The following is a 26,707-nucleotide window of genomic DNA, read 5'->3' as shown; positions in this document are numbered from 1 at the left end:
GATAAAGTAAACAATATTTAATTGTTGTTTGCTTTAATTGTTTAACTCAAATCAACCATTGTGTTTTGTATTATTATCAACATTCTCTTACAAACTAATCAGCAACAAAATCCTATTACAGTGAATAAAAAACTAAAACCAACTTCCTGTAGTATGCCGTCATATCTGCCTTCACGACAATGGGTGTGCTCGTTTTGTCCGCTTTCACTGTCCGGTCACTTACAGCTGTAGCATGTAGTGGTTATTAGAAGACACCGCCCGCTTGGCCACTAAGGACAAATAAACCGAACTTCCGTTTGTTTTGAAATGTGTTATTTGTTGTCGGGGTTTTAATGTACAATTTAGTGTGTTTCAGCGGTTCGTAGGACAGTAGCCATGCGCTACTCGACCAAACATTTGTAATTTTCCAAACTCCGTTTGCAAACGGAACAGATCTCCATATTTTTGTTTTTATACAGTAAGCCATTTTGAATTAAAAAAAAAAAAACAAAACAGCTATGAAGATCACAGATAGTGTGTTGCGCAGTTTCAGGGTTGCAAGAACTTACAGAGAAAATTCACAGAAAGTCAATTGCGTGGACTTCAGCCAAAATGGTGAACATGCGGTATCAAGCAGCGACGACGACTGCATTGTGTTATATGACATCCGAGAGGGAAAGTAGGTGTCCACTGTTATTGCACTAAAGAGACATAATGTGATTAACTTAATACTAATATCACACTAACGTGCATTTTTACCCTGGTCTGTGTGAATGAATGAGAGCAGCCCACTGTTACCTGTGCTCTCAGGTGGTTCCATGGTTGACAGGTTTTAATTATCTGTCCTCTCTCAGACCTAAAAGGACCCTGTACAGCAAGAAGTATGGAGTGGACCTCATCCGCTATACACATGGGGATGCACACACGGTGGTGTACAGCTCAAACAAACTGGATGGTAACAATTTTTCTTCTTGCTATCCACCAACCAAACACAGGCAATTAAAAAACATGTGCCTAACTAAAGTTTGGAAATTATAATATGGTTTGTTTTCTCAGATACCATCAGATACCTGTCACTCACTGACAACAAGTACATACGATATTTTCCTGGACACACTGCAAGGTGAGTAAAGACAACCACAAAGACTCAGGATAAAATAGTTTTTATGAATTTGAGCAAAGCAATCCTGACTACTACCAACATGGTAAATCTACAACTGCATTTACTTGCTTGCGAACCTCAGAATTTTCTGCGTTTCTGCATAAATCCCACCAACATCTCAGAAGCAGTTCTGTGCTGAAGTATGGGCTAAGGTCCCTCCCTACAGACGACTGATCAGCAGATACTGGAGACGTTGGTGTTGATGCTGCAAAGGCGGAAACACCAGATACTGGAAACAAGAGTTCGCTTTTTCAACTCACAGATATCTACAAAATGATTCATTTTCTTGACTAAATAAATGCACAAGTGAGACATTTTTGTTTCATGCAGATGTTCAGAGACACTTTTATGAGGAAAAGTAATTAGTTCTGAGGTTTGCGAATGCTTTTAATCTGCAATTATTTCTGCTTTATCTGAACTGATGGTTCACTCTTTAATTTGTTTGTGTATCAGGGTCATTGCCCTCTCCATGTCACCCGTGGATGATACGTTTATCTCCGGATCTTTGGATAAGACGATACGGATCTGGGACCTGCGCTCTCCAAACTGTCAAGTGAGTAGTCTGTGTACTGGCTGGAAAATGACACTTCCTGTGCTCTGTGTAGGCGGGTACACAAATGTATAATTACAGCTTCTGCTATAGCTGGACCCAAATTGCTGCAAATATTGGTGCAGTGTATTTGAAACCTGCAAGCAAACTACTTTAAATAAGATAAGATAGGATATGCCTTTATTTATCCTACAATGGGGAAACCGTCACACAAACTGTGCACACAGTGCACATATAGATAGACTATGTATGGAAAAATAAATATGAAAGATAAAAGATATATTGCAGTTGTGAATAGGAAAAAATTTTACCCTGTCCTGGCCTCCAGATCTGCTTTAGAAACCACAGCCACACATATCAGCTCATATTGTACGAGAATCTGGACAAACACAAGACTGTAAAACAATATACTAAGTAACCACTAAACGGAAGGTCAAGCAGGAAATGCATATATCTGAAAATGTATGTCACACACAGCAGTCATTAAGTAAGAAGGCTGAAATATTGATTTGTGTTTCAGGGTATGACTAATCCACTGGGGAAGCCTGTTTGTTCATTTGACCCTGATGGACTAATATTTGCTGCAGGGGTGGAATCACAGGCAATTAAACTGTACGACCTTCGTGCTTTTGACAAGGTGAACTTCACATTCATTGCTTTGAATGCATCAAAAAGCTGCTATTATTGCATATAATGACGTACTAAATTTAATTTTTAAAGGGCCCATTTGCCTCCTTTGAGACAAGGTTTTATCGCGCTTGTGACTGGACTGGTCTGACGTTCAGTAACGACGGGAAACAGATTCTCATCTGCACAAATGGAGGCATGATTCGTGTCCTGAATGCCTTCAATGGGTCCACGCTGCACACGTTTTCTGTAAGAGACGCATTACTACAAACCTGATGAACTACCTGTTTTCATATTAGTAGAAGTATATTGATGGAAAGCTGCCAACATCCTTGTGTTTGATCATTTTAAGGGCTACAACAACAGTAAAGGTCTACCACTGGAGGCCTGCTTCACTCCAGACTCACAGTTTGTCATGATCGGTAAGCTCCAGCTCCTCAGCTTTACGTCTGTGTCTCTTCCTGTAAGATCTCACTTGTGACTGTGCTGAAATCTGTGCAGGTTCGGAGGACGGACGAGTTCATGTGTGGAGCACAGAGAGCGGGATGAAGGTGGCCGTGCTGGATGGTAAACATCCAGGACCCATCAACACTCTGCAGTTTAACCCCAAATACATGACGTTTGCTAGCGCCTGCACTAACATGGTGAGATGAAGTGATCCTATCACATCAGTCGCTCAATAACCTGCTGATTAATGAACAGGTATAGACAAAAAGCTAATTTGTTTCTTTCTTTGTTTTTTTCCTCAACAGACATTTTGGCTGCCAAGTATTGATGACTTATAGAGGGGCTAAATCAGATCATATTTATGAACTTTCATACTGGACTTGTTTGGCACAATAAGAACCTCGTAGCCCGTTACAACATTGTTTTATATGTTCATGTCAACAGTATTTTAAAACGTGTAAAAGGGTTTATATGACGGTAGCTACTCACACTTAGCTCCTGTGAATCACCTGCACATCCTCGTTACACACTTCAAGGATATTCTGTTGACATTTCTACACTGAATCTTAAAAAATGATGTATAATTTAACTGTTTTATCAATGTTTTATCATTTTAATATTTGATAATAAACCTTTGTTAGGGTTGTTTTTTTTTTAAATAAGAACTACTGTGTTTTCTCTGTGTCATCATTACTTCTGTCATCCATTCACAGAGTCTTCACATCAGAGTTGCAACTAATCAGTCGTTTTGATGGGTGAGTTTGTTTTTAAAAAAAAACAAAAAAAAAAAAACACATATATTCAGTTTGCTGCCAGTTTCAGATTTAGACAACTTTACTAATCCCCGGTGGGCAATTTAAGTCACATGAAGGGAGCATGAGAACAAAACATATTTAAGGAACATAAAATAGTAATAATAATGAAAAGTATATACCAAAAACAACAGCATAAACGCCTGAGACGTTCCAAAGCTTCCTTAGACGATGTAAACATGACATGACTGTATGAGTAAGTGTTAATGTAAACAGGAATAACACTGTAAATTATGCATTTACATGTTATTCCAGAGAAAATCAACAAGAGGCAGTAGCAGAAAAAAGGCGCCGAAGCTTTTGTGTTTGCAAATACTGCAAACGCAAATGAGAAGCTCAAAGAAGTTTAATTACTGTTGCTTGAAAAATGGCATTGGTTAGTAATTAGAGATAGTTGCCAGATAATTATTTGATTACAACCTTTCTCTGAACAATCTAATGGAACAAAGAGGGATTTAGCGCATGAATGTACAATGCACCCATTTTCGCTAGTACAACTAATGTCTTGGCATGTGAGTGTAGTACCAACAAATGTACATTAATACGCCATGAGTGTATCAGTAATTACAAATTGAAACACTATTAATGAATTATCCTCAGTAAGGTTTAGCATTGATGCTTCACACAGCAATGACTCTGCACTAACAGGTGGAAACAGGCGTGGGTAAACCAATCTCCGAGCACGTATGCAAGCTTGAGAGGAACTCAGTCAGCTTTTTTCAGTTTAGTGAATGGCTGGCTTTTCTTTTTTTTTTTTTTTTTGGACACATAAAGTGTGTCTTCTTGAAATAGAGGAGGAAGGGTGGGAGCCACGTTGAATAATGTATAGATGCTTGGGTTGGGTACTCACCACTGAGTGAATAATGGATGATCCCATCACAGGTAACCTCACAGGTACGCACTTATCTTTCTCTCACCCATCTCCGTGTGTGTGTGTGGAAGGAGGAAATAAGGTGTCAGAGTTTAAGCACTTAGGACGCTAGTGTCATTTTTACAAACTTATTTCACCCTCATTCACTCCCCTAGTTGTGCACACGCTGTACTATCCTTTGTTTGTGTTTGTGTAGTGATAGATCACTTTTTACGGCCTATTCAAGGGTCAGATCTCCATGCATACACTTGACATCTGGAGCTCTTCACCTTAGATTTTAAGATTGGAAATGTTTGTATTTTGTCATAGGAAACCTCATAATTTGAAAACAGGATTTGGGTTTTTCGCGGACTTTTAAAGTGCTGATCATTACTGACCACCAATACCTGAATGTCCAGGGAACAATGCTGAGATGTAGCGGTCAGATTCTTGCTTGGTGTCACATTTCTATGACCAGGTGGCTGGAATTTGAGATCGCGTGGTTGCGTCTGCCTGAGCTGATCGGCCAGCCTATGTGAATGGGTGATAAAATGTCATTACATGTGGCACCTGAAAAAAAACAACTCTGAACTGACCACTGGTGTCGTGAGCGGTGGAGTTCTGCACGGCCTGCTTCGCCTCACACGCATTACAGGAGAGGACAGAGTGTGACCGGCGAGAGGCTCCCCCACCGAGACCATTAGAGTCGTGGCCATCGATACGTGAAGAGTTTTAGATCAGTGGTTGGGGTGGCATATCCACTGACATGTACGTTATTACTCATCAGCCACAGTTCCGCAGATTGTGTTTCAAGTGTTAGGAAGCTCCCCAGTCACCCCCGAGGCGTTTATGTGAGTGGCGCGCGTGGGTCCATCTGTCTGCCATCAGTGGAGAGGCAGCCTACCTGCTGAGCAAGAAGAGCAAGGACACAGACACCTGGAGCTTCTTGCACGAGAGGAGTGTGAAGCTGTGAAGACTGACTGCCAAAAGATGTCCCACCAAACTGGTATCAATGGTAAGCTTATTTTCAAAACGGGAGCCGCACTTTTCGTGGTGTCTCAGAATCCAGCTTGAGTGCATTTTTCAAACTTTTTTATAACCTCTGAGCTGCAGCGCTTCAGATAACATAAACTCACCAACAATATTCTCTGAGATTTTAAAGTGTTCTCCAAGAAAAGTTTAAGATTATCTTAAGTGTCTCTTTGCGTGAATATAAAAGAACTCTAAAAACAACATATCTCTTAAATGCTGAGGTTTTTAGTGACTCAGTGATATGACCTGTCATATCTACTTTTTAAATGTATTATTGAAGATCTAACTTTACATCAGACTGAGTTTTTTTATTTAGTTTTCTTACAAATATCTGTATGTTTAGTTTAGTGCTGATGTCACGAGCATCACAGGTTGTTTGATAGTAATGTATACAGGTATGTCTGTGTGTTATGGCATTTGGTAATTGGAGCGTAGTGGGCCGGCTTGGCGGAAGCATACCTCTCTCACCTTTCTCGCCTGATCTTACATCATTTATGAGACCGCTGTGTTTGGTAACCATGGTGAGAGAGGAGCACGGAGTACAACAGATAATGAAATCTAGTTCTTTACTAAGTATCACCAAGGACTTCGATATTATGCAGATGATGAAGCCGTTTTATTCCCTCCATCTCTAATGTGTCGGAGATGCTCTCTACTGTACATGAGTCACTTCAGGCGATACTGTGACCGTCTGGCAGTGGATCAAATTTTCTCCCTGAACTCGAGTCTCATGTTCTTACTTACCCGACTCTGTCTCACTTGCTTTCAGCCCCTTCCATCCTCAGTTTTGACTTGTCTATCTTATATCTGGTTACTTAAGCAACATCTGAGCTGAAAGAGTTTCTGGCCCAAGCGAGGGGAGGCGTCATCAGAATCATGAAGATCATCATCAGGAATGGTAAACATGAGACGTTTCTTGCATTTTGATAAATTTAATACACGTAAGGCTTCGCTTGACCTGTCCACTGCCACACGTCTGTGTCAACAGAGGAGTTGGTGCTAGATTCATGCAGAGAGCCGGCACAGAGCTGGGACCAGGATTACGATCAGTTCCTTCTCCCTCTGCTCACGCCTCAGGAGCCTTGCTACATCCTCTATCGGCTGGACTCCCAGAATGCACAGGGATATGAGTGGATCTTTATTTCATGGTCACCTGACCAATCACCAGTATGTCTGAACACACTGAACAGTTTCCACCATTCTGCAACCACGATACTAGTAAATTACACAAACTAGAGAGGAGCACACTTTAAATTAAAATCATGTAAGATTTACCTTTATTGAAAGTGACAGAGACGTACAGTATACGTATATGCTGTACATATTGGTACACCTGCATCATCTGTGGCATTTACACTAAGGCAAATAAAAAAAAAATGTGCAGCATCTGCACACAAATGATAAGAACAGAACTCGATTAACATCTTGTTTAATTCATGTTCTCTGTTTGTGATGTGTAAATAGATTACGGTTATTTTCACTTAACAGTCCTTGTTAATGTGTTCACTTTAAACACATTAAAATCCAGATTTTTAAACACAACGCCAGAATCAGAACTACATGTCTTTTTCATTGCTAAACAGTTGTGTTTTTTTTTTTTCTCTTTTGGTTTAGATTTGTGATTTGTGAAATACAACAGGCTATAGCTTGTTTTTCACATATACTTTCTTTTACATCATTACAACATTATAACACATTTAAGTAACAAATGTGTTAGTGGTGTTGTGGCAACACATGTTGGCCAATGTGTTGTGTTTTTGTTTCTAACAAAAGTAAAAATTCTAAGACCACAAAAGAAGCTTGTACCACACACACACACAAAAAAAACTGTGTCTGAGAATACTGGACAATCTTTTATTCAAGGGTCCCCTCCAAGACATTTAAACAATAATCATCATAAATTTGTGTCTGTGAAAAGGATAAACTCAAGTTTAAGTTAAACAAAGACAACATGTTACACCCCTCCAACTTTTCCTGCGTCAAACACTGTATATAACCCTGCACAGTGAAGCTCCAGCAACCAAGTAAAGTAGAAATACTACCATGGAGAGGGGCTTTGAACTAGCTTAACTATCAAACCCTCACTCAGAACAACACAGTAAATGTGATGAACGTTCATTATGTCCTCTGTCTGTCCCGGTATCATCCAGGTGAGGCAGAAAATGGTGTATGCAGCGACTCGTGCCACACTGAAGAAAGAGTTTGGAGGAGGTCACATCAAAGACGAAATGTTTGGCACGGTCGAGGTTAGACACGTCCTTCCTGCAAAATCTGTATTCTACTGCTGGCGATTAATCACCTGTCTGCTGATGTCTCTCGGTTTGTAGGATGATCTTTGCTTCCAGGGATACCTACGACACAAGTCCTCCTGCTCCTCCCCAGCTCCACTCACAACAGCTGAGCAGGAGTTGCAACGAATTAAAGTCACAGAGGTAAAGATAAAAACAATATGGACTGTCTGAATGTGAAACTTCACTTGTTATGTGTAATCATGTGTGCTCACCCTGTATGCTTCAACTTTATTCCCTGCAGGAGAGAGTCGTATGGGTACGTTGATTTTGTTTCTGATTCAAGGATTCAAGTGTTTGAGAGAAAGAGACTGATTTAAAACATGCCTCATATGTTCACAGGATGAACGCAGGCGGATTGGGACTCCAACCGCCCGAGCGAGGGTTTGTTAAGCCTTTAGCACAGAACCAAACAACTTGATTATGTAGTTAGGCCATGTGTTGAGAGAAATCAGTACAGAACATTGTGTTTACTTTTTTCCTGCAGGTCACAATGGAGTTTGGCTTAGACAAACGGGCACAGACCCTTCAGGGTCTCGCTTTCCCTCTACAAGAAGAGGCCAAACGAGCTCTGCAGCAGCTCAAGCAGAAACGCATCAACTACATACAGCTGGTGAGCCCTGACTGATTATATGTTTATTACTGCGTAAGACGGTGTGGAACACGAAACACAGTCTCTGCGAACAAGCTGTGAGGGTCCGTTACACACTGTTAAATGCTGTGAGATTGCCTTTACATGACTGGATTGCTGAACAAGGCTTGTTTGTGTGTGTTGTGCTGCAGAGGCTGGACGTGGAGAAAGAGACCATTGAGCTGGTTCACACCAAACCTACAGAAACCCACGAGCTTCCTTACAGGATTCCCACGGATTCACCAAGATACCACTTCTTTGTCTTCAAACATTCCCATCAGGGCCAGCAGCAGGAAGCGCTGGGTCAGTAAACAGTCATTTATTTATTTAAGAGAGATTGAGATGAACCACACAAAAATGATTTATCATCATCAGAAACCTTTTCAGGGCGTTAGACTTACTATGTCATATACATTCATGTCGTCAAGTGTGTTACAACTCTAGTTTATTGTCTGATGAAATCATTTAGTATCGAAGAGGCAAACACACAGCTACTAAAACAATTTACGTGTAATCCCGTTAAGCGCCACTGATCCTGGTTGAGTGGCAGAGCGGACTGATGTATAAAGGAGTGCTTCATCCTAACGTATTTAAACTGAAGGACATCAAATCACTTGTTTGAGGGCAAATGTTTGTACCCTGTGTTTCAGACATGTGAGGCACAAAAATGGCTGTTCCCAAGATGGGTCAATAATCTTCACACAGTACGATAGTAAGACTCAGAATGAATTCAGTGAAATCAATTACTGATTTAAAGTAGGGGAAATATAAGATGTAAGCAAAAGTACTGCTGTATCTTTTACAAAAAGAAATTTAGCCCATGGTAGATTGCATCTATTATGACAACAACTGTTAGTGTTTGGAGTGAAGCTCTATCTCAGTTTTTTTTTAAATATTTTGATAAGGAAGGAAATGCGCAGTATGAGCGGTCTCATAGTATAAAATTATTTCTCAACTCCATTTAGGGTTACAACATTTTCAGCTCATTGTTTGTATTTGATATTTTGGTTCGCTGCATCGTTAGTCTTGGCAAAAATATTCTAAAGCAACAAGAGCTTATGAGACTAAGTGATTAGTCTCTTAGTTGAGAAGTGATCACAGAGTCCCAACACAGAGTCCCAAGTGAAAGTAGTAGATGGAGACATGGCACCTAGTCTAAATCCTGTTGTTGGTGGTGGTGTTGGAACAACGAGGCTGATGGAGACTGAGTTGAGACTCTGAAGCCGAGTGGCAGAATTGAAACGAACGTACCGTGGATATGGGACTGTTTAGCTCAGAACAGGCGGCTGAACGAGAGTAGTGATGTAGAGATCGAAAAATGAATTGACAGCACGGGGAAACGAACGCAGCAGAAGAAATAATCTGAGGAACAGAAAAGAGAGAACGCATGAACTGATCCAAACTGAACTGAGCTCCACCAACATTTAGCATCTAAAAGGTAGATAGAGAGATATTTCAGAATGTTTTTATTGTCCTTACAGTACAGCAAGAGTTAAAAGTCATCGTCTATGTGATTTGTGTAACAGCAAACAAAGACAGCATAAAAAAACAAAACAAAACAAAAAAACAGTATAAAATAAGATCTGGATCCTTCAGGTCCAGGGCCCAAAAAGAACAGTGAAAGCTGGAGTACATTTACCAAGTGGCATGTATGCTAATAGTATTCCACTCTAGAGGCCTTAAGGTGTTATGAATAAATATTCAAAATCTACACTGAATAACATCAGTGGAATTAGAAATAACATTCTGCAGAGTTATTAACTTCCCCGACCCGAATGTAACAGCAGCTGAACAAGTGTGAACAATGATGCATTTATGTATTTAACTAAATGTTACTAATGTCTTCCTTTCATAGCTACTGTGGGATAGTCCTCATGTTTTTAATATACGGGATGCTCTTGTAGGGTTTATTTTTTCCTCCCCAGTTGTACATGTGATGTGATCCAGTGATGCAGTAACTATCATCTGCTTGTCCTCATGACCTCATGTTCCAGTGTTCCTATATTCAATGCCCGGCTACACCTGTAGCATCAAGGAACGGATGCTCTACTCTAGCTGTAAGAACAGGCTACTGGATGAGGTGGAGAGAGACTACCAGCTGGAGGTCACCAAGAAGGTCTGAGTCACCTCAACCCTCTGTTGTGTTATTGTCATCTTTGACACCACAATTTATGAGTAACTCATTTGTTCTTGTGTGCGTAGATGGAAATAGACAATGGTGATGGTCTGACAGAAGAATTCCTGTACGAGGAGGTCCACCCAATGGAGCACACCCTAAAGCAGGCCTTTTCCAAGCCCCGCGGGCCAGGAGGGAAGAGGGGCAACAAGCGTCTCATCAAGGGAGCGGGGGAGAACGGAGAAGAAAATTAGACACTACACACTTTTATGAAACACAAGCAAACGACACGATATCTAGGAATTGACTTGTTATTTGACTATTTAGCTTCTAACCATTGCTTCTTTATTTTTACGCGAGGACATAAATTTAACTGAAAAGAGGAAAACGGATCCACCGTCAAGCAGAGTTCATTTGTGCAGAAATGAAATCAAATTCGGATATTGTTGTGAAAATAATGGAACTTAATAAAAAATCTCATTTCTGATCCACAAACGTATCAGCCATTACAATTTCCTGTTGTTCAAAGGATTTTATTCAACTTCTAGTAAAGACCCACGCTTCAAAAGATACAAACAATGGTAACAGATTAATGGACAAAACCTGCAGAACATTTTCACTAAAAGTAGATAAGCAGTCACACACTGTGCTCACTGTCAGATGTGTAACTACAGCCAGCAGCAGCCCGTTAGCTTAGCATAAAGACTGGGAACAAGAGGGAACAGCTAGCCTGGCTCCACCAATAACATTTGTTTAATCTTTACAAAAACCCAGTGCATGGTTTGTTACTACCGACGTTGTGCCAGACTACTTCCAGGCAGATGTAGTGAGTCTTGTTATCACTGTGACAACAGATTAAAACGTGGTCATAAAGGGTTAAACATGTTTATAAAACAGTGATATTGATTCGTTTGCATTTGTCTGTTTCTCTCCAGTTTCCCATCCAAGCTCTGTCTGCATCCACTGCTCCACTTTTTGTCTCTTCACTAATAATTGACAAATGGCTACAAATAATTCTGCTTTAAGGTGGACTGTTCATTAGGCATATTACTCACTTAGGCAGAGGCTGTGCCTACGGATCACCCTTCACCAGATGCAAATTCACCCAAATTATTTACAGTTGCCTTCTTCAGTCGCTCGGTCCAGGCTCGGCTCCACTCAGATGAAGGTTGTTGTTTTACATGGTTCCGCAATAAAAATATTTTCTGTATTTTCCGGCGTGCCGCGTGTGTCCTCATTTCTTCCTCTCCAAATGTGATATCCTATCCAGTCATGCAGGCAAAGCGGCAGCAGGGGTCACGGCTCAGCAGTTAGAGGTCAATTTGTTGTGTGTGTTTTCCAGGAAGTCGCTCTACTCAGAAGCCTTCAGCTGTGCGCGCTGCCGCTCTCATACCTCACGGGAAACGTGGCTGACGTGAACATTTTTTCTTAGAAACAGGGTTCAGAGCTGAATAGGTGCTTTCAAGCAGTCATTATCTCTGTACAGGGGAACTGTGAGGTGTGCCAGGATGAGCCTTGAAAGCATCTTTTAAGGCATACAGACTTCAGAAATGACTCTTAGTTTATTTCCAGGAAAACAAATTTGCACCTATGGAAAATCGTTTTCTTTGTAATTATGCATTACAAAGAAAACGTTTTTGTTCAGAGGGAATTACGGAAGGAATTTAAGGAGGGATTGTTAAGATATCCCAGTGTTTGGCTTTCATTTTAACAATTTTACTTTATTGGGTGCACGTGTCCTAATGAGGCCTATGTGAATGAAGTCAAAATTTCGTTATTACATCATAGAAGACATTTATATTGTGCAGCCTGATGGTTGGAAAGTGGTGGCCTGTTTCCATTATGTCGTGAAAGCAGCATTAAACGTATTAGCAGCAACATCAACACTGTCAGTCAAGTGTAAACAATACCGGAGGTGAGGCTATTTCCCTTCAAAATAATACGATAATGTTAATTTATTAACACGGTGTAAATGATGCGGGAATTCAACCAAAGTTTCATTAACAGGGTGTAATTGGCCATATTTAGAAATTATATGCGGTAATCAGCGATTTCCGTGCCTCTCTAAAGGCCAGGGACATTATTAAATAATAATCATGAAAATAAATGCAGGCAGAATACTGTGCAAAACATGACATTAGATGGCAAATACTAATTCATCCCTAAAACTCGGGTTATTATTCTAAAATAAGATTATTTATGTTTAATTCAATCCGGTCATAACTGACTATTATATCAAAATTAATTTTAACCCAACGAACGGGAAAGCAAGTTTCTACACACACACACACACACACACACACACACACACACACACACACACACACACACACACACACACATTAAATTTATCAGTTTTTATTCATTAACAAAGGCTTGTTTATATGTGAATAATACATTTTCCAGTAAGTTTATTTCTCGCAGGCACTTTGCTGCTCGTGTCAGCTCACGCGCCCTGGAGCCTTGGTTATATTTTATTTTGAAGGTCGAACAGGAGGTGTAGTGTGTTGACGGGGGCCCGTGGAGCTGCTGGCAGCAGCTTTTCTCTCACTGCGGGCGCTGAAACACAAAACCTTTCTTGGAAACAGATTCCGGGAACCTCCGTCAGTCCAGCTGAACTGAGCCGCTTTCTGTCCTGCACTAAACTGAATAAAGAGCTCACACTCCGCTTCAGTCGCAGTTTTACTTGAAGCAACACACGGATATCTTATTTAGATTGTTAGTTTCATGGGTTATTTATTTTTTCTACATCACCAGAATTTGGTATATAGTGTAAATATTTATTGTGATCAACCACTGGACATTTCTTCAACTGTTTACCAAATCGGTCGCCATCCATATGATTTGTCTTGATTTAAGGTAAGGAAAATGTCTTTTTAATGTATCATTGCTTTCAATAATGCGGTAATATGCTGCCTATTCTTTCACAAACACTAATTATTATTGTTGTTGTTGTTGTTATTGTTATTGTTGCGTCATACTATATTCACTTGTGTTCTGTGTACTTTAATTTAAATAATACACTGATTGTTGTATTGTTTTATTCCTTTCGAAAACCTCGAAACCAGCTGGTGTTCGCATAAATAAAGACGTTACATAAATATTATATTTTTTAAAAAAATATGTAAAACATAACCCAAATAATGCAATAGCTCGATGCATAAGTAATTTTAAGACCGCAAGCCTTGAGCTTTTGTACATTCCTACCGTACGTGTTTTATTTTTATTTATTTTTTCATTATTTTGTTGTCATGTGTCCTTTGTCTTGTTTTCTTTTCGTACAGTTGTGTTTGTTTTATTGGCTTTAGTTTGGTTGGGTTTGTTCTTATTTGCACCGTTTGTACAATAAGATTGGACAATGACAAATCATCTGAATCTGAGCATTGTCATGATATTTTTTACAACTTAATTTATTCAGGAAAAAAATAAAACCCTAGGTTGGCATCATTTAAGTGTTTTGTTATTGCTGTTGTTGTTAATTCTCCATCATGAACGTTATCTTGACAGACTTGCTGTCGGTCAGAAATGGTTGCCCGTACTGTGACCATTTTACATGATGAGGAACAAGGAGGTTTATGCTGCCCTCATTCTTCTCCTCCACCCTGGGATCCAACAGAGGACCTCCGCTGCATCACCACCACTTTCCAGTACCTGCAAACCTCAGGTACACCAGCAGCCTCACTGAGTCCGACTCATTTTACTAAAATAGAACACGTGACAGTTAATTACGAGCCCAGTTTTGTTGAGCAGGAGTGAGTTTAGAAAATCCAGTGTGAAATCTTTCAACATACTGAGCATCACTGTTCATGAGGCTATTCACTAAAATTTATAAACTATCTATCATTTCCCAGGTTGGTACTGGGGCTCTATATCAGCGAGTGAAGCTCGGGAGGCCCTCCTGACAAAGTCTGAAGGCACATTCCTGGTGCGTGACAGCAGCCATCCTCAGTACATGCTGGCCCTGTCAGTGAAGACCTGCTATGGACCCACCAGTGTGCGTATTGAGTACAACAAAGGTTGTTTCTGGCTAGACTCTATTTCCCCTGCCCTGCCGAACCTGCAGTCCTTCCCAGATGTTCACAGCCTCATACTGCACTACACTGGCTCAAACCCCACGTCACAGGACAAGCCATCTCGTGACATTTGCCCCCAAACAAAGCCTGACCCTGCTAAACACACAGCTAAAGACAGTGGGGTCCCTCTGAAGCTGATGCGTCCATTGAACAAGCCAGAGGCTTTCCCTTCTTTGCAGCACCTGACGCGCCTCACCATCAACAGATACACGAACTGCCCCAACCAGCTGCCGCTCCCAAAGCCTCTGCTGCGCTACCTGCAGAACTATCCCTTCTCCATATGATGATCGATGTCTCTCACGCAAAGGACACAGACACAGGAACATGGTCGGGGTCACACTCCATGACCACACACTATGTATAGGGGACAGTTTGAGGCCCTGCAAAGAGCCGCCCAGGAGGAGAACACTGTAATGATTTAAATAAGCCGCGGTGCTTACAAAGTAATCCAGTTTTACGACACTGCTACTTTTGTTATTCAGAATTATATTATTTTTTTATATGTTTGCTTCAGCTACTTTGAAATGTGCAATGCCATTATAGAAGCTGTGGTGGGTGTCCTTCCATTTTTGTGTCTCAGTCAACAGAATGAGAAAAGAGAATTGTTTCTAAACCAGTGGTCTCAAGTGTTTGTTTTTTTAATCAGCAGACCCGAATTGTATTAAAAAAACATACATCAGTGAAAAAATAGCCACTGTTTTTTCTTCTTTCCTTCTCTTTTTTCTATCTTTTTTTATTCTGGCAGAGATGCACTTAGAATTAATGTGGGTTTTATAACTTGAGATCTCTGCCTGCCTCTGCTTTTGATCTTATGAGCTTGTCGGGTGGCATTTGCAGATTGTTGAACATAGCAATGTTTATTCACTTGTCACAAAATCAATGAACCCGATGAACCATGGCTACACTAACAGTAATCTCGTGTAACGCTTGCATGTTCTGGGGACACATGCAATCATAACAAAATCACAGCAATGTTTCATGACTTCTCCACTTTGACAGGATTACCACTTTCTGTAACAGCTGTCTCAATAGAGTAATGATTTGACACAGAAAGTCTGGATGTAGAAGAGGTTTGTCAATGTAATGACTCCTTTTCCCTGAAGTATATCTGAGCTTTATCTGACATGTTTAAATATAATACAGTATAGCTAAGGATTTTAAACATATGTTGACGAGACATTGTTAAATGATATGAGTGTAAAAAGACTGATATCAGGCTAAAACTACACTGTACATGACAAGACTGGAGGGACAAAAGAGGTTGAGAAGAGATTTTAAAGGATTAAGCTCAAGGCGTATTTTGTATTTCTTATACTCAGAATCCCAATCTAAACATGAACACACCCTCTTCTAAATCTTTGCGAACAAGACGCTCTTTTATCATCAGAACTAAAGCTAATACATTATTCTCAGAAGAAGATCACACATGGACTTCTGAGAAACAACACTAACAAATGTTTTCTCTCTTCAAAGTGTTTTTATCCACTTATGAATGACTGGTCACTTGAACCTACAGATGAATGCGAGGCATTACTGTTTTCATGGAAACGCATCTGAGTTGGTTTCCACGAGTTGGAACTGAACACTGCTGAGAAAGCCTCTTATCAGGATTAGAGTAAGAGCTTGCAGTTATTAATATACTGTTGCACCAACTGAGAACAGACCACGTCTCTCTGTTGGTCTCTCCATACTTTGGCCCACTAATCTGAGAGGTTTAAACCATTTCCACATTTAACTTATCAGTTTCATCAGTTTCATTTAAATGCGGGTCTCTGTGCCATTCTAGAAATCATGTTCATGGTGCACAAAGAGCAGAGGAATAAGTAGGTTAGTACTACTACACGGCGCGAAGAAAGCCAAGAATATGCAAAGGTAGGTGAATGCTACTCAGTGTACAACCACTTTCATATGGTCTTGTGTAATACAAAGTGGGCCTCTTTATTAATGACATTAAGTGTGTAGTATTTCATTTATATTTAGTAATCTGTAGTGATTTATGAAAAGATACATTAATATTTAACATAGTATAAAAAATATAAAATAATAATGTTCTTTTCATTATTGTGTATAATACTCATTTTGTCTATAAAATATGGTTTATAAAAGATGTATAGTGGTGTATTGTTATCCTCTCCCCACCCCCTCACTTCCCTCCTATTAATCCTCCTGCAACAGCAGCAGCAGCACCGTTGGAGGCTAACAAAGCGCTAGTTTAACTTCATTCGGATAGATTTTAAACCAATATTTTGGTAAGTCTATAAACACATATTCGCTGCGTTCATGTGTGGTGCCATGTTTAGCGATTTTATTTGAATAAATACTAATATTTACATCGCTAAGCTGTATTTTCTTGAGGTATTCCGTCGAGGCTAGCAGGCTAGCTAAAGAAGCGATGAAGTCGCGTTGACTTCCGTTATGCTATGCTAACACAGGCTAGCTAGTAAAGCGGACCGGTGTGCGACTAAGAGGAAAAAAATAGTTTAGCAGAGTAATTGAAACGAAATCATAAACGCCGCTCTACACCTAGCTGAACTGTATTACAAATGCTGTACACATATCCCCGCAACTCGTCTGAATATTACAATGAAGATTTTAACTTAAAGCGGCACATCCGGGCTAACGTTAGCTTGGCTAGCCCCTGTAGCTAGCCTCGGGTCTTTTGTAAACAGAATCGTCTTCTTGGCTGACTTAAATCTAGGTCAGCCAGCACTGCAGTCATTCCCAGTTGATTTCTGTTGGCATTAATAAACACATTTATATGGTCGCGTTGCTTTTGAGGACGTTTAAAGTTTAAAAAAAAAAAAAAAAATCAAACTGGGTGCCGGGGTGGGTCGGTAACACTGGGGCGGAAATGTATCATCACGGTTCCTCAGACTCATTTAAAACCTTATCCAAAGTCGAACTAAATATCCGCGAATTGTTGATACTTGGTGGTGTTGACATGTTCCCTCGTCGGAAACATGCCGTATAAGTGTCTGATTATAAGCAGCCACGGTGTTGTTGTTGTCGCACTGAAAGTTAAATAGTTAGCCTCGGGTGTTGGTTTCATACGGGTTTGAGTTTGTGTCAACACAGCTGAAGGTTGTTGGCTGCTCGGCGTTTTTCACAGGCGTAGAGTTAGTACGTTGCATAATGCCCCAGTGCAATAAGACGACCCGCCCTGTAGTTATAGATAAAGAACTCTAGTGTTGTAACCTTTGCTCTTTTCACTCCCTTGTCTGCAGCTATGGCAGCAATCAGGAAAAAGCTGGTCATAGTGGGAGATGGAGCCTGTGGAAAGACCTGTCTGCTCATTGTGTTCAGCAAGGACCAGTTTCCTGAAGTCTACGTGCCCACGGTGTTTGAGAACTATGTCGCCGACATTGAGGTGGACAGCAAACAGGTATGAATAGATGTTCTCTCTGCCACATTACACACCAGGCTCAGCAGATTCTTGTTGTATACTCTTTCTGTTTATTTATAGATGGTGATACAGGTTTAGGGTGATTTAATTAATACTGATAAAGTGTATTTTTCATTTTTCAATTTTTGATACATTCAGTCAACTATTTAGTGTCTATTATAATACAATGCAAGATATTGCCGATATACGTCTCAATGCACCACCATCATAATTACGTGAAAAAGTCTTGATTTGGCTCCATTTAAAGTCAAAATCATTCTAAACACAATCATCATGTAAAAGCTGTTCATCCTCATATTCTGATTACTTCCATTGCAGCCTTAATTTTAAAAGGTTGTTTTGACTGTGATAGTAATGGCAAGACCACTCAGTCTCTGTTTATTTGTCGCCTCATGTAAATTAATTAACTATTGTGGAATGATTTTTATACCAACCAGATCCAAAGTGTCATGCAGGATAGATGTGTGTTTGCACTCTGTTGTTTGGAATAACGTCAGATCTATAGACTGAATGGTTTGCCTTCATGTGGGTGGTAACCTGTAAACTCCTTTGGCAGGTTGAGTTAGCTCTCTGGGATACAGCTGGTCAAGAAGACTATGACAGACTGCGTCCGCTCTCTTACCCAGACACCGATGTCATTCTCATGTGTTTTTCCATTGACAGCCCTGACAGTCTTGGTAAGTGAAAACAGAGAGCTCTGAATGTGTCTGGCAATGGTTTGTGGCTAGAATTAACTTCTGATTCATCAGTTGAATCAATCACTTGCCACCAAGCGCTTTTGTGAAAAGATGGTTTGTGTTTAGTTTCATTTTTTTCACCCAAGTTGCATATTTTAAAATAGTTCGATTAATTTCAGATAAAGAATCTAAGCATCCACATCTGTTTGATACGGAGAATCACTATGAATCTGTGTTTGCTGACCTTTATGTATTAAAATGTCAACATTTATGAAGGACTTGGTCATATTTTGAAATATGTATATACTTTGTAGAATGTCCTGAAATAGTTTGGTCATCTAAGAGCAGAATTACCTGCTCTCAGTTAAAACATGTGACAGATGGACACACAAAATGAATTTGCAAGCATCACAGCCATTCATTAGACACTTAAAAGTGTAAAATCTAATAGCGTGCTGACTCTCAAATAGAAATATGGAAAATATTTGACTTATTTTACTATCGCCTTATAAGTGTAAAAAACCAAGAGCTGTGATCTTCTGCACTCTAGGAGATGGTGAAGGTCATTTTAAGTTTGTGTATTCCAGAAATAATCAGCAGATTCTAGGTTCTCTTCTAACCATTTCTCTAACCACTGTTGTCATCTGTCCCCTTTTTCAGAGAACATCCCTGAGAAGTGGACCCCTGAGGTGAAACACTTCTGCCCTAACGTTCCCATCATTCTGGTGGGAAATAAAAAGGACCTGCGTAACGATGAGCACACTCGGAGGGAACTCGCCAAAATGAAGCAGGTAAAACTTGAGACCACATACAGCTATATAGACATGCTATACCAGCTTTCTCTGGTGTCTCATGTCCTTTTTGTTTTTATAGGAACCTGTAAAACCAGAGGATGGACGGGACATGGCTAACAGGATCGGTGCCTTCGGATACATGGAGTGCTCTGCGAAAACAAAGGATGGTGTGAGGGAAGTGTTTGAGATGGCCACCAGGGCTGCACTACAGGCCAGGCGGGGAAAGAAGAACAGTAAATGTGTCCTACTGTAAACGGGGGCATGAGGACTGCTTCCTACAGGGGGACAGAAGAAGGAGAATTAGGTCAAACCTACCCCCCAAACATACCCACACAAAAAGACTGTTTTCCCCAGTTTTTACTAAAGGTGTAATGCTTTTACTTTTTTTGTCTTAAGCAAAAGTAGTCAGGTTCTGTCAGTATTCAATTTTGAGGTTATGGAAAATACTTTTTTGTACTTTTAACACAAGTAAATTTGCCATATTGAAACCTCCTTTATTGAGATGTTCTATGTGATTGAAAAGGTCAGCCAGGGACCTGTCGTGTCGTACCTGCCAACTACAGTTAAGTGCTTAAGCCCTGTCTGCTGATCAGAGGAATGTTTCCACAGCCAACAAGGGTGAAGTACCTGAACACTGTGACCCGTAGTCCTTTAATTATTTCCTCAAACTGATGCACACATGAAGTCGAAATTTATTTGTGTGCTTCATATACAAATCGCATATGCATTATGATGATGGGCACGATATGAGACTGGAAACTCATTTTGCTAAAAGGCGAATGGAAACTTACTGTTTTGTGTAATAAATTACTTTGTAAGAATCTCCATAATTTGCATCACTTAATTGATAAACACTGAATGACTCTGAACGAGTGGATTACACTCCAGACTAAGATAACTAAAATTCATGCAGCGTTCAGGGAGGGGACAGAAAAACCTCGTCAGCGTGGACACTTTGAGATCTCTTTTGCATATGCGTTTCTGAGTTGGTCACATCTACTGCAGTGCAAGCTCAAGTGCACTTCGCAGATACGGTGGGCATTACAGATAGCGACTCCCAGAATGTGGTCAACAGAGCCTGACGGATAATGGACTTTTGGGAATGAAGAGCTTTTTTGATAAAAATCCCTTCAACTAGTCAGCAAAGAATTGAGACCAAGACATGTACAGATCAGGACGTTTACAGATGGAAAAAAAACAAATAAATAAACTGATCAGTGCTCTCTGGTTGACAAACTATTGTCTGCTGTTTTTACATTACCTCCTTACATTCCATCTTTGTGATGATCAAGTATAGAAAGACGAGCCAGACGTCCTGTCAGAACTGTTCTCAACATATAATAAATACAAACTAATTGGTCAACTCCTCTCAGCTCTCAAGTATTTTGCCAAAATTGAAATTTGAAGGTTTCTTGAACAATTTCCTGATGAGCCAAACATTTGTGTAAATACAGTGACGCTCCATCAAGGGCACACAGTTAAGCAGCTTATTAGGTATCGGCACCATTCTGAAATTCTATCTCTTATTTACACACACACACACGCACAGTGACAGAGCATGTTTACAGAGTCATGTAAAAGGCTCAGGGATTGAATGGCCAAGCTTGTATCACCTTTAATAATCAAAGCTGCTATTTTCCTTATAAATAAACGGTCACTGTGTGAATTAACAGGCACAGACATTTTGCGTTTTATTAACATAAATACAAATTCAAAATCGAGCTGTGAAGAAATGTAGCAGAGTCTTGGCCTGATGACGCCTGAGGTTACAGTTGTTTCACTATTTGACTTTTTCATCCTGTAGAGAGAAACAAAAAGTAGACTTTGTGTAGTCAAACTGTAATTTAAGACATGTTTTATGTGTTGTATATGAATGCACAAAGTATCGCCATCCTGTGTCTCATCCTTTAAAGAAGGTGTTGGTTGAGATGGTACCTTGATAACATCAGCCAGCTTTTGCAGCGTGTGTTCGTACCGCTCCTCCAGACTTCTCAGGTTCTCTGATTTGACCACCTGCCTTTCTATTCCGGGGCTTCCTGCTTCCAAAACCATCGGAAGGAAATTCTTCTCCTGTTTGGGGAAACGGAAGCCATTACAGAAACTATCTTTACTCCGATCGTTTGCCTCTTTCTTATCTGTATTAAAAGTGACGCACCTGTACTCTCAGCAGAAAGGTGAAGGCCAAACCGGCTTTTCCTGCTCGTGCTGTTCTTCCAACTCTGAACGAAGACGGAGGAGCCAGACGTCATTTTATCACAGCGATAATAAAGACATTACGGGTGATTGCTTATTTTGCAAACTCTCCGCTGCATTAAACGATTTTCTCACCTGTGAATGTACGTCCTGATGTACTGTGGTGCATCATAATTGACAACACATTTGACCCCGTTGATGTCGATGCCTCTGGCAGCTGCATCCGTGCTGATCAACCTTAGGGATGACACCTCAGTTTAAATCATTGATAAATAAAGACCACAGCATTATTCATGGATAACACCGCTCTAGCATCCTTTTATCACCGAATCAAGGACTGGACTTCAATATTCAAACACGACAATATCTATCAGATCTGCACACAGACTTACAACTGGATCTTTCCCTGCTCAAACTCCTTCAGCGTCCTCTTCCTCTCACCAGGAGACAGTCGAGACGAGAACTCGGCAGCCTGAATTCCACCAAACAGCTGCACCAGGAGGTAAAGTCTGAGAAGGAGACAGATGTAGAGATGTAGAGTGCACACAGATACTGACAAAAAAAAACCTGCAGTAGCTCTCTCCCACCTGTGTGCAGCCTCCCTGGAGTTGGTGAAACAGAGGACGGGACTGAGTTTCATTCGCAGGATGAAGTGGAGGATGAGGAGGGGTTTGTTGCTCAGTGTACAGGGCACATAATACTCCTAAAAAACAAAACATTTAGCCTCTTATTAGTGTGTCGAAGTGGGGATCGATTCACCGACAGGGAGGGTTTTTCTTCAAAGCCTCACAGTGAATCATCACATTCACACAGACTCATGTTCTTCCCTGGGTACCTCTATCAATATACATTGTTCCAAATGCATGGATTAGATGCAGTGGATAAGTCTCTGTGTCTGTGTACGTACAGCACACACACGGCAAATACAGCTGACTTAGATTCACAAAGTTTGATCATCATCTACTTCCATGTTTGCTGCTGCACTGCTCCCTAAAAGTCAGAGGTCTCTGCTCACCGTCAGACCCTCAGGGAAGTCGAAGCGGTCTTGTTTCTGAGTCGGAGCGTTGTCGCCGCTGGAGTGACCGTGGATGGAGCTGAAGAGTCGGGGCTGGTAGAGGCCCAGCTGCTGCAGCTTCTCCGGGTTCTGCGTGAGCGTGGCAGAAAACAGCAGCTTCTGCAGCGGCATCTGAGGTGGAGACAGACTGACGAGAGAGACAGGACGGTTACCGAGATCCTAATCTGATCAGCATCTGCAGCTCTCGAGATGAACATTAAAACACGACCTAATCTTATGTGATGGAGTGACGCATCACAAGTGGGTTTTTTTTTTATTTCCTCTATCTCTGATAAGTAGGTGTCAAACAAAAATGGATGATACACGTTTCACAGGGTTTCGAAATGACACAACTTTTATCAAGTTCCAGTTTTACTTTTAACTATTGATGACTGTTCTGCACAAGTATCCAAATATCCTTGGATTCTTGAGTTCGAGAATTCAGAGAAAACAAATCAATCAAAGTCTTCATTAATAACGCATTCTCAGAAATGTGTTTTTAAAAATCTAGACTACGAGGCTTTAGCAGACACTCACCTGGCTGCTGTGATGTGCGCCGGCTCCGTCCTCCTAAAGACGGCCCCCCCCTCTGGACCACTTCCTGATCCATACACCGCCTTCACCACCTGACTGAGCCAGGACTGGTGCATGCTGTCAATCATCCTGTCGGCCTCGTCAATGATCTGAGAGATAATTAATGAACGCACACAGTTGGTGAACAGCTGACATCTATGTTGCGTTTGTTTGCAGCGCTTCAGTCAGAAAGGTTTAAAGAACTCACGAGAAACCGGAGATGTTCCAGACATAAACCTGAATTCTTGTTGATGTGATCAACCAGTCGACCTGGAGTCGCCACGACGACGTCTGCTGTACTGCGTCTCACTCCCCCTCTAGAAGAAACAAACACTGAAATAAATGGTTGTCCGTGTCTTTTTTCATGTCATGGGCATCTTTTATGCTCAAATGTTCCTCAAAACCACACAAATCTTCCCCCCACATCCTAGCTACATGATACTGTCAGTATTTCGTGCCTTGTCTTTTCCAAAGACGAACATTTAGATGGCTGTGTAACAAACCATGTGGTCAAAACAAAAGATAAAATCCTCCATATCATCCAAAGAGCTGCTGATTGTCTGTAAGCTATGTCTCATTCTAAGTTCTCACCTGTGCTCTGAGAGTGAAGCCTGCTCTGCAGCAAAGCTCTTCTGACCTGCCAGCATCACCACTTTCAGAGCGGTGCCCTCAGCGTACGACCTGAACACTTTATAAACCTGCACAGAAAAACATGTCAGCTGAGCTTTTTTTTTTTTTTTTTTATTTCTAGAGCAAACGTAACGTGTTTGCGCAGATGTTTGTGAAATCTTCTGACCTGCTGAGCAAGCTCTTTAGTCGGCAACACAGCCAGAGCCCGGACTTCACAGACAACCCGCTCCATCAGCACCTGATGATGCAAATTTATTTTACAGTTCTTCCATCTACTGTGTGCATTATTTTTGTCTTAAGTGCCCAGAAGAGGTGGCGTTAGCTCACCTGTACGACGGGTATGACAAATGAAAGAGTCTTTCCACTGCCTGTCGGCGCAGACACACAGATGTCTCTGGGCTTGTAGCCGCCTCGTCCAATCAGCAGTCCCTGCTGTGCGCTCTCCAAGATGGCGGGGATGACCTCCGCTTGCACTGTGAAAAGGTCACAAGGAGCTTCTTTTCAAAACACAACCTCGTGCCAGAGTTTATAATTTCATGCTCCATCCCATACACACACCCAGTCAAAAAACACATTCACACATCTCAGAGAAACCATGGAAATTAGTATATATATATATAACACTGCACCAGGTGTATGCAACCTTTTGAAACAACTTTATGTGAACGGAGTCTGTGTGATCACCTGGAAACAAGTGTTGGATTCCATTATTCTGTAGTTTTTTCTGGAGATGAGCAGAAAGCCCTGCCACTTCAGAGATGGGGACCAGGTTACTTTTAATATCTCTGTGAATCACATCAGGCTCAGCGAGCCACTGAGGCAGGACTCTGTTCACCTGTGAGAAGATGAATTCACGTGTAATGAAATTAATAGCCTGATTAATACTGACTCCTGCTCCTCCATAAAGCAGCATCAATCAGTGTACCTTTTTGACCGGTTTGCTCTCAAATCCTCCCAGAACTGTGAATCCAGTGGGAGCAGACGTCTTCTCCGAGCTTTCTTTTGAAGAGTCATTTTCTGTCTCTGCCTCCTCTTGTCCCTGTGCATCCTCTGGTTCATCTCTTCCACTTACAGGAGAATCTGAAACATCTTGAGCTGTAACCCAAACAGAAGGAACACAAGTTACATCACACTTTTGCACTCATCATGCTGAGAAGGTAATGTACAATGTTTTCACACTGTAAACAGCTGCCTGCTGCTTCTGGAAGTGAGGCAACTGTGCACTTCAGAAGGCACAATATAAAAGTAAGAAAATGTCATTGCATATTTATCACAAGACACAATGAACACACACAGGCATAATATCACACCTGACTTATCCTTCTTCTTCTTCTGTTTCTCATTTAGATCCTTCTTCTTCTTCTTCGTAACTTCGGCAGGCTCATCATGGTTATCAGAGTCTGAACCACACGAAGAAGCGTCTTCTGATTTCCTCTTTTTGCGGCGCTGCCGCTCTTGACTACTGTCCTCAGCTGCTTTTCTTTTCTTTTTGACATCCTGCTCTTCTATCTGTTCCTTGTGCAGTTGCTCTATCTGCTTTGACAAACTCTGTCTCTGCTTCTCTTTCGCCTTCTGCTGCAGTTTAGCCAATAACGCCTGAGATCGGGACTCCTTTGAGATGTTTCCATCTTCCTCTTCTCCGAGGTACCTGTGAGGACAGTGACGATATGTAAAATTACAAATGATTGAGTCCATCTCTTCCGCACAAACAATTTAGCACAGTGTGACCCTAGAAATACAATGGGTTATTTACACTTTTGTCATAATTATTATAATTTATTTATGTATTTTTCTTGACATTAGATTGTAGCCAACTAGTTGATGAGTTAGTGAATGATCTGGTTTCTGTCCCTTTAAAAATGTAACTGGCACCAAGTGCTCAAAACTGACAGTGATGATCCAAGCTGCTGGATTTAATGGAAAATAATGAGTTAGAGCAGACAAGGGAATGGTAATTGTTCTTTATGTAAGAATAAAAACAAAAAATACAATAAGTTGTACAATTATCTGAACCCACATACCCTCTACAATATATGAGACATTTACAGGGTAAACCAATGTAAAAGTTAACTGCCAACTATTTCAAAAGTGCTTTATCTTGCCACATAAACCAAACCCCAGATTAATTTAAAAATCCCTTAAGAGGCTGGAGAGTACCCCATAGTGTGAAAATGATCCTACCTGCTCACAACGAAAAGAGACATTTCAACTGTAAACGGTTAAATTCCCCAAGAAAGTTGTACAGCTTTTTATCAGCTTCGACGCATTGGGGTATTATAAATGAATATATGAATTATTATATACAACAACACCGTACAAATTGGTCTCTTTAAATACTGTACACAGTCAACTTCTACTAAAGTACTAGTTTCTCATGTGTTTTCCATGTAGTGCTAGTCGCAGCTTGATGACGCCAGTGTGCTTCTTCTTCTCGTGAAATTGCAAAGGAGGATGGCTGCCCCCAATAGGCCGTTTACTAAATTACAGCAATGGTTATTGAACGAAGCAAAGGTTAGTTTAAATCCAAACCAAATCCTGTCTCATTCTACATTATGCTTAATATAATATAATATAATATAATATAATATAATATAATATAATATAATATAATTAAAAAACGTTAAGAAAAACACCTGGTGAAGATACATAAGAAATATGTTATAAATCCTATTTCAGTATCTCGACGATGTATTATCCTATAGGATAAGTGCTTATTATTTTATATTATTCTTTTATTTTTACTTTTGTATTACTCCTTTTCTCTACACTCATATATCAGTTTGTGTTCAATGATTGTAGAGCGCAATCCTACCAGT

General features: G+C 40.6%; 4 protein-coding genes and 1 long non-coding RNA gene across 6 annotated transcripts; 3 read left to right on the top strand and 2 right to left on the bottom strand.

The window, feature by feature from the left end:
* Positions 1-177: 177 nt before the first annotated feature.
* On the top strand, positions 178-10,989 carry LOC125006647. Its single transcript, XM_047582889.1, has 17 exons — positions 178-658; positions 834-934; positions 1,036-1,102; positions 1,595-1,694; positions 2,212-2,328; positions 2,412-2,567; positions 2,671-2,740; positions 2,820-2,962; positions 6,453-6,626; positions 7,610-7,705; positions 7,787-7,891; positions 7,992-8,006; positions 8,090-8,131; positions 8,235-8,360; positions 8,531-8,681; positions 10,373-10,494; positions 10,581-10,989. Exons 1-17 carry the CDS (start codon positions 498-500, stop codon positions 10,746-10,748), a joined length of 1,914 nt encoding a protein of 637 aa, XP_047438845.1. The 5' UTR covers positions 178-497; the 3' UTR covers positions 10,749-10,989.
* On the bottom strand, positions 9,828-11,687 carry LOC125006648. The gene is made up of 2 exons (XR_007112606.1): positions 11,550-11,687; positions 9,828-10,709 (listed from the first exon to the last, which is right to left on the bottom strand). It is a non-coding gene; the product is annotated as an uncharacterized LOC125006648 (long non-coding RNA).
* Positions 11,688-13,055: 1,368 nt separating this feature from the next.
* LOC125006644 (cytokine-inducible SH2-containing protein-like) lies at positions 13,056-15,255 on the top strand. Its single transcript, XM_047582885.1, has 3 exons — positions 13,056-13,353; positions 14,002-14,158; positions 14,346-15,255. The coding sequence occupies exons 2-3, from the start codon at positions 14,020-14,022 to the stop codon at positions 14,849-14,851; spliced, it is 645 nt and encodes a 214-aa protein (XP_047438841.1). The 5' UTR covers positions 13,056-13,353; positions 14,002-14,019; the 3' UTR covers positions 14,852-15,255.
* Positions 15,256-16,320: 1,065 nt separating this feature from the next.
* On the top strand, positions 16,321-20,677 carry LOC125006645 (transforming protein RhoA). 2 transcript variants are annotated; one of them, XM_047582887.1, is made up of 5 exons: positions 16,321-16,439; positions 17,792-17,949; positions 18,527-18,647; positions 19,308-19,438; positions 19,521-20,677. In XM_047582887.1, the coding sequence occupies exons 2-5, from the start codon at positions 17,794-17,796 to the stop codon at positions 19,692-19,694; spliced, it is 582 nt and encodes a 193-aa protein (XP_047438843.1). In that variant the 5' UTR covers positions 16,321-16,439; positions 17,792-17,793; the 3' UTR covers positions 19,695-20,677. The 2 variants fall into 2 exon arrangements, with proteins under 2 accessions (XP_047438843.1, XP_047438842.1); XM_047582886.1 differs by lacking the exon at positions 16,321-16,439 and adding an exon at positions 16,679-16,816.
* Positions 20,678-21,031: 354 nt separating this feature from the next.
* ddx51 (DEAD (Asp-Glu-Ala-Asp) box polypeptide 51) lies at positions 21,032-26,292 on the bottom strand. The gene is made up of 16 exons (XM_047582883.1): positions 26,073-26,292; positions 25,202-25,539; positions 24,817-24,986; positions 24,576-24,726; positions 24,219-24,364; positions 24,058-24,129; positions 23,853-23,959; positions 23,470-23,578; positions 23,226-23,371; positions 22,650-22,836; positions 22,222-22,337; positions 22,027-22,143; positions 21,770-21,871; positions 21,597-21,660; positions 21,377-21,511; positions 21,032-21,239 (listed from the first exon to the last, which is right to left on the bottom strand). The coding sequence occupies exons 1-16, from the start codon at positions 26,093-26,095 to the stop codon at positions 21,222-21,224; spliced, it is 2,001 nt and encodes a 666-aa protein (XP_047438839.1). The 5' UTR covers positions 26,096-26,292; the 3' UTR covers positions 21,032-21,221.
* Positions 26,293-26,707: the final 415 nt, after the last annotated feature.

Source organism: Mugil cephalus, chromosome 4 (genome assembly GCF_022458985.1).
Source record: "Mugil cephalus isolate CIBA_MC_2020 chromosome 4, CIBA_Mcephalus_1.1, whole genome shotgun sequence".
NCBI classification, from domain to species: Eukaryota; Metazoa; Chordata; class Actinopteri; order Mugiliformes; family Mugilidae; genus Mugil; species Mugil cephalus.
This window is presented reverse-complemented; position numbering and strand designations above follow the sequence as displayed.

Excerpts from the sequence above, each read along its gene's own strand:
- LOC125006647 (XM_047582889.1), top strand. The coding sequence starts at position 498 with ATGAAGATCACAGATAGTGTGTTGCGCAGTTTCAGGGTTGCAAGAACT. Across the intron at positions 1,695-2,211 it reads TGCGCTCTCCAAACTGTCAA|GGTATGACTAATCCACTGGG; the intron begins GTGAGTAGTCTG and ends TTTGTGTTTCAG. Across the intron at positions 7,706-7,786 it reads AAATGTTTGGCACGGTCGAG|GATGATCTTTGCTTCCAGGG; the intron begins GTTAGACACGTC and ends CTCGGTTTGTAG.
- ddx51 (XM_047582883.1), bottom strand. The coding sequence starts at position 26,095 with ATGTCTCTTTTCGTTGTGAGCAG. Across the intron at positions 25,540-26,072 it reads TCTCTTTTCGTTGTGAGCAG|GTACCTCGGAGAAGAGGAAG; the intron begins GTAGGATCATTT and ends CTGTCCTCACAG. Across the intron at positions 23,579-23,852 it reads GCTTCACTCTCAGAGCACAG|AGGGGGAGTGAGACGCAGTA; the intron begins GTGAGAACTTAG and ends TGTTTCTTCTAG.
- LOC125006644 (XM_047582885.1), top strand. The coding sequence starts at position 14,020 with ATGGTTGCCCGTACTGTGACCATTTTACATGATGAGGAACAAGGAGGT. Across the intron at positions 14,159-14,345 it reads CCAGTACCTGCAAACCTCAG|GTTGGTACTGGGGCTCTATA; the intron begins GTACACCAGCAG and ends ATCATTTCCCAG.
- LOC125006645 (XM_047582887.1), top strand. The coding sequence starts at position 17,794 with ATGGCAGCAATCAGGAAAAAGCTGGTCATAGTGGGAGATGGAGCCTGT. Across the intron at positions 18,648-19,307 it reads TGACAGCCCTGACAGTCTTG|AGAACATCCCTGAGAAGTGG; the intron begins GTAAGTGAAAAC and ends CCCCTTTTTCAG. Across the intron at positions 19,439-19,520 it reads AACTCGCCAAAATGAAGCAG|GAACCTGTAAAACCAGAGGA; the intron begins GTAAAACTTGAG and ends TTGTTTTTATAG.